This window comes from Typopeltis vanoorti, chromosome 10 (genome assembly GCF_054136105.1).
Source record: "Typopeltis vanoorti isolate ZY-2024b chromosome 10, IOZ_Tvanoo_1.0, whole genome shotgun sequence".
NCBI lineage: Eukaryota > Metazoa > Arthropoda > Arachnida > Uropygi > Thelyphonidae > Typopeltis > Typopeltis vanoorti.
This window is the reverse complement of record NC_143558.1, coordinates 134,742,217-134,761,320: the sequence shown is the minus strand read 5'-3', so window position 1 is coordinate 134,761,320 and position 19,104 is coordinate 134,742,217. Positions and strand designations below refer to the sequence as shown.

The window sequence follows — 19,104 nt, the reverse complement described above, 5'->3', positions numbered from 1 at the left end:
TGATAATATTTGCCATCTTTTATTCTTCAAATCAGTGCTCCAAAATAAAATATTTTATTCGAGTACTGTCATTTCACTAAAAACATATTGAAGAATTTTCATGCTAACAAATTGAATTGTCATACTTGCTTTTCTTTTGAGAGACTTATTTGAAATATCAGATATTGAACAGCAATATTTCAGAACATCACATTTAACTTAAAAGTTGATTTTTTTAATGTTTATTTCAATAATTAATATTGAAACAGCTTAGCTGCTGTAAATATTTATATGGTGAAAATTGTTTGATCATATCTACAGATCGAGACTGTTATGTTCATTTTAAAGAATTCCAATTACTTCCAACTCCTTCTCTTCAAAATTTGTCAGAATTATTAATAACTATTTATCTAATTTGGTTTTGGTTTGAAATTCTTTAACAAGAAGCATTTCATGTTTGAATATCTGAATGCTATTAAGTCTGGTTCAGTAAATTGCAAAGAAATAGTTTGTGTATATATAATAAGCTGATGCTTCCAAAATTGCAGTTTGATTCTTTCAGTCACTATCTGCTGCTGCTGCTTTTGAACCTGGCATGAGTTGTTCAGGGAATACCAAATAGCTGAAATTATGCTAATCCTTACAAATAGAGATCCTGTTATCCTTTATATATATATATATATATATATATATATATATATATATAATCAGTCATTTATAATAAATTTAGTTTAATCCTTTATCCAAGTGTCAGCAAACAAAGTTTGTGCCTGAAAATAACTTCAGGACTGGGGTAAGGTAGTACAACACTGGGCAACTCATAGCAAAGGTGGACCAAGCTAACATCACTCGTATCTCAGTATCTCCCATAATGTTATGCATTAAGGGAAGGGCCACTATCCAGACTAGTTTCGACCTTTATTGAGGTCTCTTCAGTGGGAGCCAGGCCCAGAAGTGGAGATACCAGGCAGAAGCCATGGCAAGGTCATCTTTACCTATAGGAGTTGCCAAACAGTGTGCCACCTTTTTATTAAATTACTCTGGATTTAGAGAAAGATGTTGAAAGTTTATTTTTCACTTGGTTAGACTATAATAAATTTAGTTTAATCCTTTATCCAAGTGTGAGCAAACAAAGTTTGCACCTGAAAATAAACTGAAAAAAAATCCAAGTGAAAAACAAACTTTCAACATCTTTCTCTAAATCCAGAGTAATTTAATAAAAAGGTGGCACACCGTTTGGCAACTCCTATAGGTAAAGATGACCTCGCCATGGCTTCTGCCTGGTATCTCCACTTCTGGGCCTGGCTCCCACTGAAGAGACCTCAATAAAGGTCAAAACCAGTCGAGATAGTGGCCCTTCCCTTAATGCATTATGGGAGATACTGAGATAGGAGTGGTTAGCTTGGTCCACCTTTGAGTTGCCCAGTGTTGAAATAAACTTTCAAACAGTTATTATTTTCTTATAAAAAGTTAGTTTTGAACTGGTTTTTTTTTTTTTTTTTTCATATTACTGTTGTAGGTTGCCAATTTGGAAACAAGTGTTAAATATTACTTAAATAATTCCCTATGCCCTAGCAACAGGGTAATGCCAAGGCTTTAACAGTACTGAGATTATAAATGTAGAAAGTATTTTACCTTGGGTATAATAAATGTTAAAGATACCAAGCTATTTTAAACCTGGTTTTACTCCATTTCCCAAGTAAGCAAACAAACAAGTCAAGTTTGCGCTTGCAAATGTTGCAAGTCTAGCTGACCTTGCAGGTAGTGCAAGACCAAGGCAACTCATAGTAAAAGTAGAATAAGCTCTGATCACTAATCTTAATATTTACCCATAATGCAAAGCACATCTCCTGGAGGAGATGTATGATGCTTTGTATTAAAGGCAAGGGGCCACTACCCAGACCGGTTTCAACCTTTATTGAGATCTCATCAGTGGGAGCCAGGCTAGAAATACCAAGATTTTAGTAATACAGAGCTTATAAGTATTTTACCAGAACAAGTTACCATAAGGTGTTTTAACCTTATTAAATAAAAATCTCAGGAGGAGATATAAATGTAGAAAGTATTTTACCTTTGGTATAATAAATGCTAAAAGATACCACGCTATTTTAAACCTTGTTTTACTCCATTTCCCAAGTTAGTCAAAGTTAGACAAACAAGTCAAGTTTGCGCTTGCAAGTGTTGCAAGTCTAGCTGACGCTGCAGGTAGTGCAAGACCAAGGCAACTCATGGTAAAAGTAGAATAAGCTCTGATCACCAAACTTAATATTTACCCATAATGCTCTTACCCATAATTTACCCATAACTTATAAACTCTGTATTACTAAAATCTTGGTATTTCTAGCCTGGCTCCCACTGATGAGACCTCAATAAAGGTCGAAACCAGTCTGTGTAGTGGCCCCTTGTCTTTAATACAAAGCATCATACATCTCCTCCAGGAGATGTGCTTTGCATTATGGGTAAATATTAAGATTAGTGATCAGAGCTTATACTTTTACCATGAGTTTCCTTGGTCTTGCACTACCTGCAGGGTCAGCTAGACTTGCAACACTTGCAAGCACAAACTTGACTTGTTTGTCTGTTTGCTTACTTGGGAAATGGAGTAAAACCAGGTTTAAAAAAAGCTTGGTATCTTTAACAGTACTGAGATTACTCAGTATTGTTAAAAAAAAAAAAAAAAAAGAAAAGAAAAGGAAGAACATATCCCAGATGGAACACTGGAGGGGTTGGGGGATTTAGCTAACTATTCAAACTACAAGTTCCCAGGAGGATTTAAAGCACATTTCTGCTAATTTTTTTTATAGAGTAAAACAATGGAAAAAGTATTGCCACGTCAAAAATGCTTCATGGTGATATCAAAACTAGCAGTAAATGTATTTCTTCTGAAATATACTTAGCATTCATTAATAAAACATAATCTTTCCAGACCCAAATTTTATTCATATCTTCCCTACCCCTGAAATGAAGGAAACATATTACAAATATTGAAGTTTCTTTTATTTTGTCTTGACATCAACAACAAAGTATAATTTTATGATAAAAGAACTAGAAATAGCTAAATATCAGTGACGAATATTCCGGGTGTGCTGTGCACATCCATGGAATATCATTATCATCGATATTATATTTTTGCATTTATTCCCATTAAAGACTCCCCTAATTATTTCATGGTTTCACTAATTCTAAAATTTAGCACAATATACTAATGCTTCATGAAGAGAACACTTTTCGATGTGCAAACGTTGTATCACATTCCTGATAATAGCTTGGGTGTGCATTCAAAATACATATGCCTTTCATCAGATGTACAGATGGTGTAGTGGGTCAAATTCTTTGCGTTTCATGGTTTTAAACTGCCCAGAAGGCAAGGCAGGGTGAGCTCTGAGACAATAGCATCTAGAAATTAGTGGCTGTTGATTGGTTATTGTGTCAACCAATCCAACTGAACATTGTCATTTATGATGAGTTGTTGTTTTTGTTTTCTGAGTTTTGTCTGTTTTGCATGCATGAAGTATGGTAGGCAAGTTTTTATATATAATATACACAAGTTTTTAATATATAATTTTTCATAAATGTATAACTCTTTACCCATATTTACAATGGGAAACAATGTTGATGATTTAATGAATGTCCTGTTTTCTGCCAGAACTTTTGTGGATTGTACTATTGTAGTTGAAGGAGGTAAGCCTTGTCCTCCTTTTCCAAATTTACTGAGCAAGCACAAATATGCAAAAACTGAGTACATGAAACACTTCTCTATTTCACAATATAGTGCAGCAGAATGGTTAACTGGTTAACATTATCCAAACAGATTGAGTAACAAAGAAAACTCATAAGAATGGAGAAGAATTTATTGAGCTGTTTCAAGACGACTTTTTCAAGCAGCATGTGAGAGAAGGAACTCAAAGTCAAATTTTATCATAACATTAGAAGGTTTCTCAGTTAAGGATATGGTTGTTTTGCCACCAGTTTGTGATAGTGAGCAAATTAACCATCTGTATGGATGTTCAATCAGTACGTGCTACATGTTGAACTAGAAATCTGTAAATTACACTGGCCAACAAAAAAAACATTTTTTTTCTGCTGATTATGATCTGACACTTGTTTTTTTACTAATTTGAGTGTGCTGATTTCAAATATCAAACCCATTTTTCTCTATCACATCAGGTTTTTCCTCTATGGCATTTTCTTTTTGCTAATTTGTAAGTTTTTGATAGTTTTAAGGATGCAGTACTATTTAGAGGATCAAAAAAATCGATTTTTTAATATTATTTTCTGAAAGTATGTACTTTCAAAATCTGTTCCTAACTTTTTATCAAGAAATTCGAAAAATTCCCGAAGGTATGGCCTATTATTCAAAGTGGTGCGCAGATCAGAATCGCAGCGCTCACCGCTCTTGCTTGTTAGTAAACGAATAAATGCGTAAGAACTTGCAAACGGCACGTACTGGCGCTTTGAATGCGAGAGAGGCCGATAACCGACCTAATACATTTAGGTGATGAAAAGTAGGCAATGACAACTGCCTAAAACAAATGAATGCTATATGCGTCATAGCGGACAAAGAACGATCGAAATCAGTCGATCGTTAATCGATCATGAAAGTATGATGAGCGCTTATAACGTTTCAATAAAGTCTGTTTTTTTTTGTCTTGTTAATTGCAAGTTAGTCGGCAGTGAAGAAAATACATCATGTCTACTACTCGAAATTGTGTCAATAGTATAGATTCCTTCTGCTACATTTGTGGCAGCTTTACTGTTCCCAGTCAAAGGACAAATATCACTGATTTCGTTAAGAAAGTGTACTTTGCATACTTTGATGCAAAAATTGCAGATCAGGACAAGTCATAGGCTCCAAATAAAGTGTGTAAGTCATGTGTAGAAAATTTACGACAGTGGAGCAAGGGAAAACGCCAAAAATTAGCTTTTGGCATTCCAGTGATTTGGCGTGAACCGAAAAATCACGTAGACGATTGCTATTTTTGTTTAGTTCAGACTTCTGGTTATAATAAGAAGAATAAGAAAAAAATTGTGTATCAAAATCTCGACTCAGCAATTCGGCCAGTTGCTCATTCCAATGAAATAGCCATGACAATTTATAAAGGACTTCCTTTACTTGAGAACGAGCATGATCGGGATATGCCAGATGTTCTTGAGGAGCAAGACCTGGATGTAGATTTAGACAATGAAAATTTAATTTCTAGTTCTGGACCGCAACGTTTTACTCAAGCGGAATTGAATGACTTAGTAACAGATTTGGGCCTATCAAAGGAATCATCGGAATTGTTAACTTCAAGATTAAATGGAAAAAACTTACTGGAGCAAGATACGAAGATAACTTTTTATCGTAGCAGGGAAAGTAATCTTGTACAATATTTTAAACACGAGTCTGGGTTTGTTTACTGTAACAATGTGTCAGGTTTACTAACTGAAATTAGTGTTGTACAATATCATCCAAATGAGTGGCGTTTATTTATCGACAGTTCAAGCAGAAGTCTCAAGTGTGTCTTACTACACAATGGGAATGTGTAGTAAGAATGGCTCAATTCCTATTGGCTATTCAGTCCACTTAAAGGAAACATATGAGGACATTAAAAAGGTTCTGAAGTTATTAAAATATACAGACCATAACTGGATCATCTGTGTGGATCTTAAAATGGTGAACTTTTTACTTGGCTTTCAAAGAGGATATACAAAATTTCTGTGTTTTCTATGCTTCTGGGATAGTCGAGCTAGAAACCAACACTGGAGTCAGAAACATTGGCCTCTTAGAATATCCTTAAATGTTGGAGAACAGAATGTTATAAATCAACCTTTAATCGACAGAGAAAAAATCATTTTTCCACCTCTACATATCAAAGTAGATCTTATGAAGCAGTATGTTAAAGCTTTAGATTTACAAGGTGACTGTTTCCAATACATACAGGGTGTTCGGGATAAATTTGACAGTTTCGTAAGGAAAAAGAAAATCTTCTTTGTATCTATTAAATTTAATGAATTGACAAAAACCATTACAGGCAGAGTTAATTACAATACTATCAACAAGATTTACTCAAAATAACCACCATTAGCATCGATCACAGCTTCAATCCTGCTTCGGAACCTCGAACAAGCTGATGCTACAGTCTCCCTGGGAAGGGCTGCAAAAACTGTTTTAATTTTATCCATTAACTGGGCTTTTGTATTACTGGAAGTGCGATTGGTGTCTTTTTCAACTGCGCCCCATACAAAATAATCCATGGGGTTAAGGTCTGGGGAGTTTGGAGGCCAAACATTTGGACTGGTGAAGTCGTAGAAATTTTCAGACAACCATTTTTGACTTTTCCCAGAGGTGTGGCAAGGGGCCGAATCCTGCTGCCATACATACGACCTACCATTGGCTACCCTTGTTATCCAGGGCTTGACTACAGTGTTTAGCAACTCCACGTAGCCATCTGAAGTCAACCTGAGGCCCTCTTGGAAAAAATGCGGAGGCATCACATTGCCTTCAGAGGATACACATCCGAAAACCATCACAGTTTGGGGAAATTTAGTCTGCATTACACGAGGAATGTCCTTTGTACTGTATGCAAGTCATCTGTTATTCTGCGTGTTGTGTTTTTGATCCTGGCAAAAGTTTTTCTCATCGGAAAAGAACCAGATTGTTTGTGGTTCCGCAGGATGTTTCACTTTGCTTAGAAGTTTCTTCGCGTTTATCAAACGTTTTTCACGGGCCTTTTCTGTAAGCAGCTGACCTTTGCGGCGCTTGTATGAGTAGTAGCGGAAGTCTTCATTGAGTGCAAGCTTCATAGTAGAGGCTGCAACATTCATTTCACGTGACAAAGCCCGAATTCCAATGCCAGGGATCTTCAACACCTGTTCCTGCAGATTTGCGAGGAATTCTGCTGTACGAACGCAATCAGATCGTCTGCTAGGGATCTTTCTTCTTGCTACATCCTCGTAGTCACCATTGCAAGTCTCTAGTTCATGCCTGATTGTTTTTACTGTATTCAGGGAGCATTGGGCAGCAGTCGAAATATCCTTATTTTGATGGCTGGCACGAATCATCATGATACAAGTTATTCTCTTCCATGATTCAGGTGGGTTCCAGCTATCCATCGTTTCTGACATCTTGTATATGAATGAAGAAGGGTCCAACCTTTTAAATGAAGAGAAGTGTGTGTTAATACATGTAACTTACGGAAAAATATAATTAATTATAAATATGTCAAATTTATCCCGAACACCCTGTATGTGAAAAATTTCCACGACTTAGTTATGAAAAAATTAAAGCCGGTGTATTTGATGGACTGCAAATTAGAACTTTAATGAGAGACCCAAATTTCATCAACTCTATGAACGAAATTGAGAAAGAGGCCTGGACTTCATTTACGATGGTTGCAAATAATTTTCTTGGAACAAAAAAGCATGCAATTACAAAGATCTAATAGAAACAATGCTTGAAAATTTCCAGTGCCTAAGTTGCAACATGAGCATAAAGCTTCATTTCCTATACAGTCATCTTGATAGATTTCCCGAGAATTTAGGTGCTGTAAGCAATGAACAAGGCGAAAGATTTCATCAAGACTTTAAAACTATGGGAGATCGGTACCAAGGAAGATGGGATTCTCACATGTTGGCTGACTACTGTTGGAGTATTCAAAGAGATTGCCAAAACAGAACACACAGCAGAAATTGCTACAAACAAAAATTTATTCCCTGAAACTCGTGTTTAAGTAAAATGGTTATTTTTTTTATAAATATTCTTGTAATTTTTAATGAATATTGTTAAGTAGTTATGTATCTAATTATCGGCCTCTCTCGCATTCAAAGCACCAGTACGTGCCGTTGCAGGTTCTTATGCATTTATTCGTTTACTAACAAGCGAGAGCGGTGAGCACTCCGATTCTGATCTGCGCACCGCTTTGAATAATAATCGGCTATATCTTCGGGAATTTTTTGAATTTCTTGATGAAAAGTTAGGAACAGATTTTTAAAAGTACATACTTTCAGAAAATAATATTAAAAAATCGATTTTTTTTGATCCTCTAAATAGTACTCTCCTTAAAACTATCAAAAACTTACAAATTAGCAAAAAGAAAATGCCATAGGAAAAACTTGATGTGATAGAGAAAAATGGGTGTGATATTTGAAATCAGTGCACCCAAATTAGTGAAAAACAAGTCTCATATAAAAGTCAACAAAAATTGTGTTGGACTGTGTTATCATAAGCTCAGGAGAATAGATTACTATCTTTGATTCAGTGGTTTCAGATATTGAATGGGAAGCATATCTGCAGTGCGTGGGAAGCTTTGAAATGATGCAGTATCTGAATATGTCCCTAGAGTTTGCAGAATAAATAGGAGGGGAATAATATGGATGAGCAATCCTATTGAACAAGAGATTCATAAGAAGATAATGTGGAAGAAATATCATGAGAATAAGAGTGAATAGAGTTATGAAATATATAAAGTGCAGGCTAGAAACATTATGAATATGGTACAGAAAGCTAAGTTGGAGTATGAAAAGAAATTGTTTGTATAGGCAACACAAAAGAATTTCATTATGCTGTAAGTAAAAGAAGAAGAAAAAAAGAATGAATGTGGAAAAATAGCTTTAACTGCAGATGGTTGCCTTGCATCAAAAGCAGATGCAATAGTTCAAATAATGAGTGCTTATTTCACCAGGATCTACATTGCAACCACTACGTTGGATGAATAGATGGATATGCATGAGAAGGTTTTGGAGTTGTTGCATAACCTACATAAGAATTTGGCAATAGGGACAGATGGGATATCAACACGTATGCACAGGAATGTTCAACTGAAAATTGGCTAGGCCCTTGACATGTTTGTATATTTACTAGATATATGAAGAGCCAAAGGCTTCAATTCGGCGACATATGACTTGTTTAACTTAAACAAGTCATATGTCGCCGAATTGAAGCCTTTGGCTCTTCATATATCTAATAATTTATTAGGACACGTAACGTAAATATACAACCGAATAAGAAACTCAAAGAGTTTCTTATTCGGTTGTATATTTATGTTTTAGTTCAGGAAAGATCCAGAGAAATGGAAAGAATGCATGATAATCCCATTGCATAAGGGTGGTATAAAGACTGATGTGTCTAACTATCAACCTATCAGTATCTGCAGTGATTGTGAAGATTTACGAAAGGTTATTTGCAAACTAGAGTATATTTTGTACTATGGATGGGCTAAGGACTTTTTTTTTTTCCCCAGCAATTTTATATATATATATATATATATATATACTTTTTTGTATTTTTAAAAATTTATTCTTTTTATAGTCTAGAAACCCTGCTCTACATACCACACATGGAATTTTTTCAAACTACTTCGGGCCTCCAATAAGCAGTACAGTGGTCTCACATTGGATGAAATTCATCTCCCACCTAAAGACAATCATAAACATCCATGCCCATGGTGGGATTTAAAACCACTGCACTGATTGGAGAGTGGGTGTGCTAACCACTCACCAACCAGGCTAGCAATTGCATTATTGAAACTAACATTGACATGTAAAGATAGGAGAGTCTTTTTTTTTTTTTTTTTTTTTTTTTTTGCCTCGTTTCAAGGCCCACACCCCAACTCAACATCACCAGAGTTAAAGATCGGTACTATCAACATAAGAAGCCTGAATGGCAAAGAAATGGAACGAGCTGAAGAATTAGATAAGTACCTGGATTTGATGTGCTTGTATTTGGTCTCCTGGGTTCATGGAGGATAAAAAAATGTGGGAAGGCTGCAAAAGAGTTACAAAGATGATATTAGTATTAAAGGGTCAAAGCTGTATAACTGAAAGAGACCTCCACATAGCCTTTAAAGGAATGCGAAGAACTGACCAGGGCTTCTGACCTGATGTCCAATCCTCACCTTCTCGTGGTGCACCCTGTTGGATATCTACCTGGATACTGAATGAACGAGGATGGGCTGGCAATTTGGGATTTAGCCACCAAATTGTATTCTTATTGGCTTAAACCAATATAGAAAATGATAGTACAACATGACAAAATTTCATGCCGGTTGGGGTATCGCCCAGTTAAACAAGGCCCCCATGGTTTTTGCCAGGGAACCAGGGCGAACAGCGAAAAGTCAGCTACTGGAACAAATCTGAAAACACACCCGAACTCAACATCACCAGAGTTAAAGATCGGTACTATCAATATAAGAAGCCTAAATGGCAAAGAAATGGAGCTAGCTGAGGAATTAGATAAGTACTAGGTCGACATAATAAGTGTGACTGAAACAAAAAAAAGACAAAAACTGGTGAGATCTTTGAGCAATAAATACAAAATGTTATATTCAGGCAATGACAATATAAAAGAAGGAGTAGCCATACTATTCAACACTAAATACGAGGCTAATCTTTTTGAATGGCAGGCAATTTCAAGTAGAGTGATGTGGGCAAATATGAGAATGAGGAACTGGACAATGAGACTTATTTGTGCATATGGTCCCACAGAAGGTTCTACTAAGCTAGAAGTGGAGGAATTTTTTGATGCTTTAGAAAAAGCAACTGATACAAGGAAAAAGGAAAAGTTTGTCTTTGTTGGTGATCTAAATAGCAGAGTAGGAAATGATTGTGAGACATACAAAAATATTTTGGGAAAATTTGGAGAAAAGAGCAAAGCTAATAATAATGGCAAATATCTGTTGGATTTCTGCTCAGGACATGGACTGGTTATTACTAACACCATGTTCCAACATAAAAATGTGCACAAATTCACATGGAGAGAAGAGGCAAGGAATAAGAAAAGTCTCATTGACTATGTTATTGTTGACAGTGATGTTTTCTCTCTGGTGCAGGACACCAGAGTGCAGAGGATTTGAAATTGGAAGCGATCACTATTTAGTCTTGAGCAGGATAAAATTGAATTTCATATTGAAAAGAATAACATGTGAGTAAGTTTTAAAGCGAATAAAAGTTGAGCAGCTCTCAGATGTGAACCGTAGACTAAAATACACAAAGATTATTGAAGAAAAAATGAAAGAGTTTGAGAACAGGAACTAAACCTTGGAGATTCAGTGGCAAGCCTTGAAGAAAACCCTGATTGATTCAGCCAGACAGGCATGTGGTGAGGTTGTCTGCAAGGATAGAAAAATTAGAACTCCATGGTGGACACAGTAAGTTAAAGAGGCAGTGAAGGAAAAGAAGAAATCATATCAATAGTTCTTGGCAAATAAGTCAGCTTTTGCTCTTAGAGAATACAGAGACAAATGTAAGAAAGCGAAACACTGTGTAAAACTAGCTAAACGAAAGTTAGAGGAATTTGGCAAGAACATAGAAAATAAATATCAAGAAGATGGTAAGATATTCTGGAGGTTGTTGAAGAAGCTTAGAAATGGAGGAAAGAAATTTGTAAAAGAAGTTAGAGATGATAAAGGTTACATGAAAACGGGAGAAAAAGATATCCTTGAAGTATGGAGTAATTACTTTGAAAAACTGCTAAATGAAACAAGCAGCGATGACAGCACAGTGGTAAAAAAACACTGACCAGGCATGCAGTCAGGAATAATACATATCCATACTTGAAGTAGAAAAAGCCATCAAAGGCTTGAAATGTGGAAAGGCAGCAGGACTAGATGATAATATTAGACCAGAAATGCTGAAATATGGTGGTATAAAAGTCTTACAGCTGCACTGCATAGTTCAGAGAGCCTGATCAGAGGGACGAATTCCTGATGATTGGAGTAGAGCTCTCATAGTACCCATATATAAAAAGGGAAATAAAACTGAATGCGAGAATTACGGAGGTATTTCCCTACTGAGTGTTCCTGGCAAGATTTATGCAAGTATACTTGAACTGGTTGAGAAGAATTGTGGAAGAAAAGCTTGGTGAAGAACAAGCTGGATTCAGGCCAAATGGAGGCTGTCAGGATCAGATCTTCACTTTACGACAAATCGTTGAGAAAGCAGGGGAATATAACAAGATCTGTATTTAAGTTTTGTCGATCTGGAAAAGGCACATGACAAAGTGCCAAGATAGAAGCTATTCAAGTTCCTTTCAGCATTGCAGTTATCTTTTGAGTTGTATTTGCAATCTTTGCTACGTGGCCTCTGAACTTCAACTTCCTTTCTAGCAACTTACTAGAAAGATCCCTAGCATGATCAGTTTTCTTCTAGCATAATCCCACCAATATAATATGACATTGGATATCTAATCATGCCTAAGTGAATGACTTTACATTTAATGACATCCATTTTGCCATGCCCACAATTCCAGCCTATTCAAATCATTCTGCAAATACTGCATATTAGCAACATTTCTGATCTATATATCTTTGCATCATCAGCAAATAGCTGTATGTTGCTTGTCAAATCCATATCATTAATGTATAAATTGAATAACAGTGGACCAAGCACTGATCCTTGTGGTACACCACTGGTTAACTTAAACCTTGCAGACTCACATCCTCCAGTGTTCCACTTTTTGATATCTGTCAGTCAGCCATCCTCTTATCCATGCTAATATTCCATAATCCAATCCCATATTCTCTAATTTATGCAAATCTACCATGCTGTATTCTGTCAAAAACCTTAGCAAAATCCAAAAGTATCATGGTGTATCCATTCCTCTTGTCTAGTTCAGTGGTAACATTGTTATAGAATGTGAGCAAGTTGCTAAAAAAATGACCTTCCCTTAGCAAACCCATGTTGCTCATTGCAAAGTAGAGATTCACTGTCAACCCATTTCTGAATGCAAGCCATAACCAATTTTTCCAAAATCTTCACCACCACTCCTGAAATACTAATTAGTCGATAGTTGGATACATTGTTTTTTGCCACTACCCTTGTGCAATGGAATTACCATACATTTTTTCCATTCCTGCAGAATCTTTCCTGTTCTGAGATTCATATTAAACAGCATGGTCAAAGGAATTGCCATTTCAGCTGAATACTCTTTTAGCACACACGCATGCTGATATCCCATCAGTCCTTATTGCTGAATTCTTGAGGCAAGTATTATTTGAGGTTAGTTGAAATTGGGAGTGATGCAAAAGATATAGTAATTGATCCTTTACTGTGCCATACACCTGGAGAATTTCATTGAACTGCCATCAGATAATGACCTTAGCAATCTCCATCCATCCTGTCCACATACCACTACTCTTAGCCTTCCTGCAAGAAATTATCTGTGAGTTGAACTGAATGTTCACTTTAAACACTTGAAGAAATGTTGGGTCTCTCTCCATAATGCTCAAGGTAACTCTTAAAGCATTCATATTACTAGAAGAACTGAGGAAAAGTTTACATGCATGATATTTAACCCAGCTGCAGCCATGTTTCTTTGGCCTTTACTAAGCAAATATGGTATTATCGCAATGGTAAAATTAGTCTACCCACCACTACTGCCTTGTACCTTGAAGACTTTACCTTACCTTGAAAATTTGGATGGCACACATAATCTCCTGTCATCTAACGATATAATGCCTCCTGTTAGTATTTCTCAGAATACTAACAGGCCAACAAGCATGAAATTATAAAGTACATAGGATTTGGTTGGTACGGTGATGGAGCAAACCAAAGTATACGAGGGTTGTTTGAAAAGTTTGGTAAAAAAATAAGTTAAACACATTTTTTTTTAAAAAAATCGCCTTTATTTCTCAGCATAGTTTCCATCGAGTTTTCGATTTTTTTCATCCCATCTAAAAAGTAGGATTTGTCAAATTGTGCAAAATAATCATTGACCGCCTTGATGGCATCCTTGCTCGAAGAAAGGTTTTTCCCAGCAATCCAAACTTTCAAGTTTGGGAGCAAGAAGTCACACAGGGCCAAGTCTGGAGAATATGGTGGATTTGGAACCATTTCAAACCTCAATTCATGCAATTTTGCCATTGCAATGGCTGATGTGTGGGACGGTTCATTGTCTTGATGAAAGAGCACTTTTTTGTGCACTAATCTTGGCCATTTTTTCTTCAGTTCTTCTTTTAAACAGTCCAACAATGATGCATAATTAACTCCTGTTATTGTCTTACCCTTTTTCAAATAGTCTATCATGATAATTCCTTTGGAAGAAACAGTTGCCATCACCTTCCCAGCCTGACAAAACGATCTTCACTTTTTTCAGTGCACTGTTTTGACTGCTGCTGCAAATTGCGATTAAACATCGCCAAACACTGCTTTGAAATGTCTTTTCACATACATTTTTGATTGACCCATCACGCACACAGCTTTTTTATGTGCAATTTTTCATGCAGGATATTATATACACTTTCACTCGGTGGTCTTCCATAATGATACCATGGATTTTGTTAATCATTTCCTTCGTAGTGACCTCAGTCAGGCGTCTGGAGCATGCTTCATCTTCGACGGACGTACGACTACATTTAAACTCATTTATCCAAAAATAAATAGTCTTTAATGCTGATGCAGAGTCCCCATGAACTGCATGGGGACTCTGTATCAGAAAAATGCGAACACAGTCATTTTAAATGTTTGTCAAACAAGAACTATGCATTGCACATGGCTAAAATTTTGCTAGGGGTCATGAAAAAGATGATACATGCCAACATTGGTATGAATGAACGAATTGTGGCACACCATCTATTGGAAATTTACCAAACTTTTCAAACAGCCCTCCTAGGATACCCCCAGATTGTGTTTTGTTCCATCATCAATTCAGACTCCTAGTTTTGCTCACTGCAAGTTAATTTCTTAAAATAATATGCTGTAAGAAAAACTCAGAGTATAGTCCAATCTTGAGCTTTCTGACATCACTGAACCTGTTTGTGGAATTTGAAGAGGTTTCATTTTAATCCCACATATCTTCCTGTCAACAAAATTTCCATCTGTTACAAAAGACAAACTATCACCTCTGTCTTTAGCTGGTTGATATATAAGACTGATGGATAGAAACTATTGAAGAGTCACTTAAACAGATCCCTTGTGAATATAATTTGACATAATTTGGGCAGATAGGCCATTTTGTGGGGATAAAAAATAATTAATGAACGTCAGTACTACATTGAATACCTGAAACCTCAAAAGTCTGGTCTGGCACAGTATAGTGTTAATACTGAACATGAATACTAAATCCTGTGGGATGAAGCTTTTCTTATTAATTAGCAGTTTTAAATATGAATGCCTTTTCAAATAAAGTTGTAAATTGTCTTCTTTCTTTCTTTCTTTCCAGGCTTATAGGCCAAGTGGCCTGTTCTGGATTTAATTCCATCTTTTTAACGGTCTTCCTCTGCATCAAGTACCCCTTGGGTGGCAATTTAGAATTTGTTTAGGTATTCCGCTTCTATTCATTCTTAGTAGGTGTTCTTTCCATTTTTCTCTATAGCAAATAACTGTTTCATTTAGGGAGGTTGTAATTCCAAGTTTTTTTTTCCTGATTTCATTGCTTTTCATTTTGTCCATTATTGTGACTCCTTCAGTTCTGCACAGAAATTTCATTTCGGATAATTCAATTCTTCTTTCATCTGCTTTTTTTATTGTCTATATCTCACTGCCATAAAGTAAGGTTGGTTTAGCTACTGTATTATAGATTCTTATTCGTGTGTGTTTTTATACATAATTGGGTTTAAAAATTATATTTATAATTCCTGTTACTTCTAAAAAGTTGTGAATTTTACACTGGCTTAACCCGAATCGGAATCATTCTCACTCTCTCCCCTGAAGGTTTGGAAGATTCTCATGTTATGTCAATATCAGAAAGAAAGCATGTTATGTCAATATCAGAAAGAAAGAAAAAAATTTTTTTTTAATATTATTTCTTTAAAATAAATATCTCCCCGCCTCTTCTGAGGTGTATTGAAGAGTCACTTAAAAAGAATGAGAAAAAAAAGAACAAAAACAGGTGCTTTGAAGTATCAGGGGAAAAAACACACGTGCACACAATCCATTTAAGGCTGCTTTAGAAGACTGACAGATAGGAACTAATTTAAGATTGACCAAATTAGTTAGGAACAAAAATTTTGTTTCAATTGATTCTTTATGCCCCTTAAGGATTATATTATATATAATCCTCAAGGGGCATTATGTAATTATGCAGTTGGTTAATGAAAAATATTCATTGAGAAATATCTTTGTTTATTAGCTCCCTGTTGTAACTTTTTATTGAATAAAATAAATATATTGTACATTATTTTATTGCTTTTTTTTTTTTGTTGTTGTTGTCTAGGAACATGTAGATCTCCACTAGATTCTTCTACCTTAAAAATAGACACACTTAAAGATATAGAAAAAGCAAATTCTAGGTCAAGTCCTCTTATACTCAATACAGCTCTGAGAGTTAATACTCCCACTTTAAGTAGCCCCCAGCCTGCAGTTGCTGCCATTGTGTCTTCATCTTCTGTTATATCCTCAAGTAATTCAACTACTACTACTGCTACCATCACAACTACCACCGCCACCACTACTACCTCTACCACAACAGCAAGTTCTACAATACATGTCAAAGGAAATAAGAGATCACGTATTCGACAGTGAGTATTCTTTTTTATTTCATGCTTGCTTGTTTACTTTTTATTCTTAAATATGTCAACAGGTACTTCATTTCTGTGAATAGTTGAGTATTCAAATAAAGGTTTCCTGTTTACAGAATTCGGACATTTGATTTCAAAGTATTTAAAATTTCATTTGTTTGAAAAAAGCACATATGTGAAGAATTAATGAAATAACAAAGCGAAAGCAGTAGATTTAAGGGGGGAGGGGAACTGTTATATTAGGGTGTGGATTTTTTCTCCCCCTCCAAGATATCATTTTTTCATCATCATCAAATTCCTGCCATGTGTACCCTCAAGGGGTGTACAGGATATGACAGTACTACATGAAAAAATTACATCATTACTAGCTTCCTATCTACAATTTTCCTCCAAATCAGTCTGTTACTTGTCAAGACTCCAACATTATCAGATCTTATATTTCTGTCGTCTAAGGCACTTTGTACCGTATCAATCCACCTATATCTTGGTCTTCCTCTGGGTCGTTTTGCTGCCAACCTGGCAGAGAACACTTGTTTTGCTAATCTTTCTTCAAGTGACCATACCACCTGAGATTAGCTCTGCTAACACATTCCTGGATGCTGACAATGTCAAGTTCTTTCCTAATATCCTTGTTTTTAATATGATATTGCCATTGATGCCATCTGTTCTTGCCTATAATCTTTCTCAGGACTCTCATATCTGCGGTCTCTAGTCTTTGGTCAAGTGTTTTACTTCTGACCCAGCTCTCAGATCCATAAGTTAAAATTGGTTTAAACACTGTTTTGTATAGTCACATACAAGACAATGTACATAGACTTTATCATACCTAGCTCTCAGATCCATAAGTTAAAACTGGTTTGAACACTGTCTTGTATACGGCTAATTTAGTGTTCCGACTAATTTCTCTCTTATTCCATATGAATTTATTCAATTGACTTCCCACCATACCAGCTTTGCTGATTCTGGTGTCTATTTCTATATTTAATTTACCATCTTCACTAAAAATCGTGCCTAAGTAGCTGAAATGTTTTACTTGTTCCACAGGTTCTCCATTCACAACACAGTTGACATTTTCAATGATTCTGCCTATTTTCATTGTCTTTGTCTTTTTATTGCTGACCTTCATACCATATCTATTACAACAGTTATTCAATTTAGTCAGAGAATCTTGCAGACTTGTAGATTTATTTATTTAGAAGTATAACATCATCTGCATAAAGCAAAGAGCTGACATTAACATCTCCAATTTTGATATCAGGTTTAATACCACTTTCCTTCATAATGTGATCCATATAGATAATGAATAACAGAGGGGATAATGTACATCCTTGTCTCACACCAGATTTAACATTAAACCATCTTCCTGTACTTCCTTCAATTCTAACTGCTGACTTCCAACTCAAATAAAGACTAAGTATTGCTTGATATAATGCCCCATTGACACCATATAACTGCAGCGTATTGAATAGCTTCTCTCTTGGCACCTTGTCATATGCCTTTTCCAGATCGACAAAACTTAAATACAGATCTTTGTTATATTCCCATGCTTTCTCGACTATTTGTCATGAAGTGAAGATCTGATCCTGACAGCCTCTATTTGGCCTGAATCCAGCTTGTTCTTCACCCAGCTTTTCTTCCAAAATTCTTCTCAACCGTTTCTCAAGCATACTTGCATAGATCTTGCAAGGAACACTCAGTAGGGAAATACCTCTGTAATTCTCACATTCAGTTTTATTTCCCTTTTTATATATGGGTACTATGAGAGCTCTACTCCAATCATTGGGAATTCGTCCCTCTGTCCAGGCTTTCTAAACTATGCAGTGCAGCCACTGTAAGACTTTTATACCACCATACTTCAGCATTTCTGGTCAAATATCATCTACTCCTGCTGCCTTTCCACATTTCAAGCCTTTGATGGCTTTTTCTACTTCAAGTATGGATCCTGACTGCATACCTGGTCAGTGTTTTTTATCACTGTGCTGTCATCACTGCTTGTTTCATTTAGCAGTTTTTCAAAGTAATTACTCCATACTTCAAGGATATCTTTTTCTCCTGTTTTCATGTCACCTTTATTATCTCTAACTCCTTTTACAGCACTCTTTCTTCCATTCCTAAGCTTCTTCAACAACCTCCAGAATATTTTGCCACCTTCTTGATATTTATTTTCTATATTCTTGTCAAAGTCCTCCCATGACTTTTGTTTAGCTAGTTTTACCCACTGTTTAGCTTTCTTACATTTGTCTCTGTATTCTGTAAGAGTAAAAGCTGACTTATTTGCCAGGAACTTTTGATATGCTTTCTTCTTTTCCGTCACTGCCTCTTTAACTTTCTGTGTCCACCAGGGAGTTCTGATTTTTTTATCCTTGCAGACAACCTCACCACATGCCTCTCTGGCAGAATCAATCAATGTTTTCTTCAGAGTTTGCCACTGAATCTCCAAGGTTTGATTCCTGTTCTCAAAGTCTTTCATTTTCTTTTCAATAATCTTTCTGTATTTTAGTCTACAGTTCACATCTGAGAGCTGATCAACTTTTATTCGCTTTAAAACTTTCTTACATGTTATTCTTTTCAATATGAAATTCAATTTTATCCTGCTCAAGACTAAATAGTGATCACTTCCGATTTCAAATCCTCTGTACACTCTGGTGTCCTGCACCAGGGAGAAAACATCACTATCAACAATAACATAGTC

The 19,104-nt window shown here is 35.9% G+C and overlaps 1 protein-coding gene across 1 annotated transcript in view; it reads left to right on the top strand.

Moving 5' to 3' along the window:
* LOC150102819 (transcription factor 12-like) overlaps nt 1-19,104 on the top strand; it is a 269,580-nt gene that overhangs the window by 183,312 nt on the left and 67,164 nt on the right. Inside the window, exon 10 of the mRNA XM_090399401.1 lies at nt 16,109-16,412. Within this exon, the coding sequence (XP_090255527.1) occupies nt 16,109-16,412 (304 nt within the window). The remainder of the gene's footprint in view (nt 1-16,108; nt 16,413-19,104) is intronic.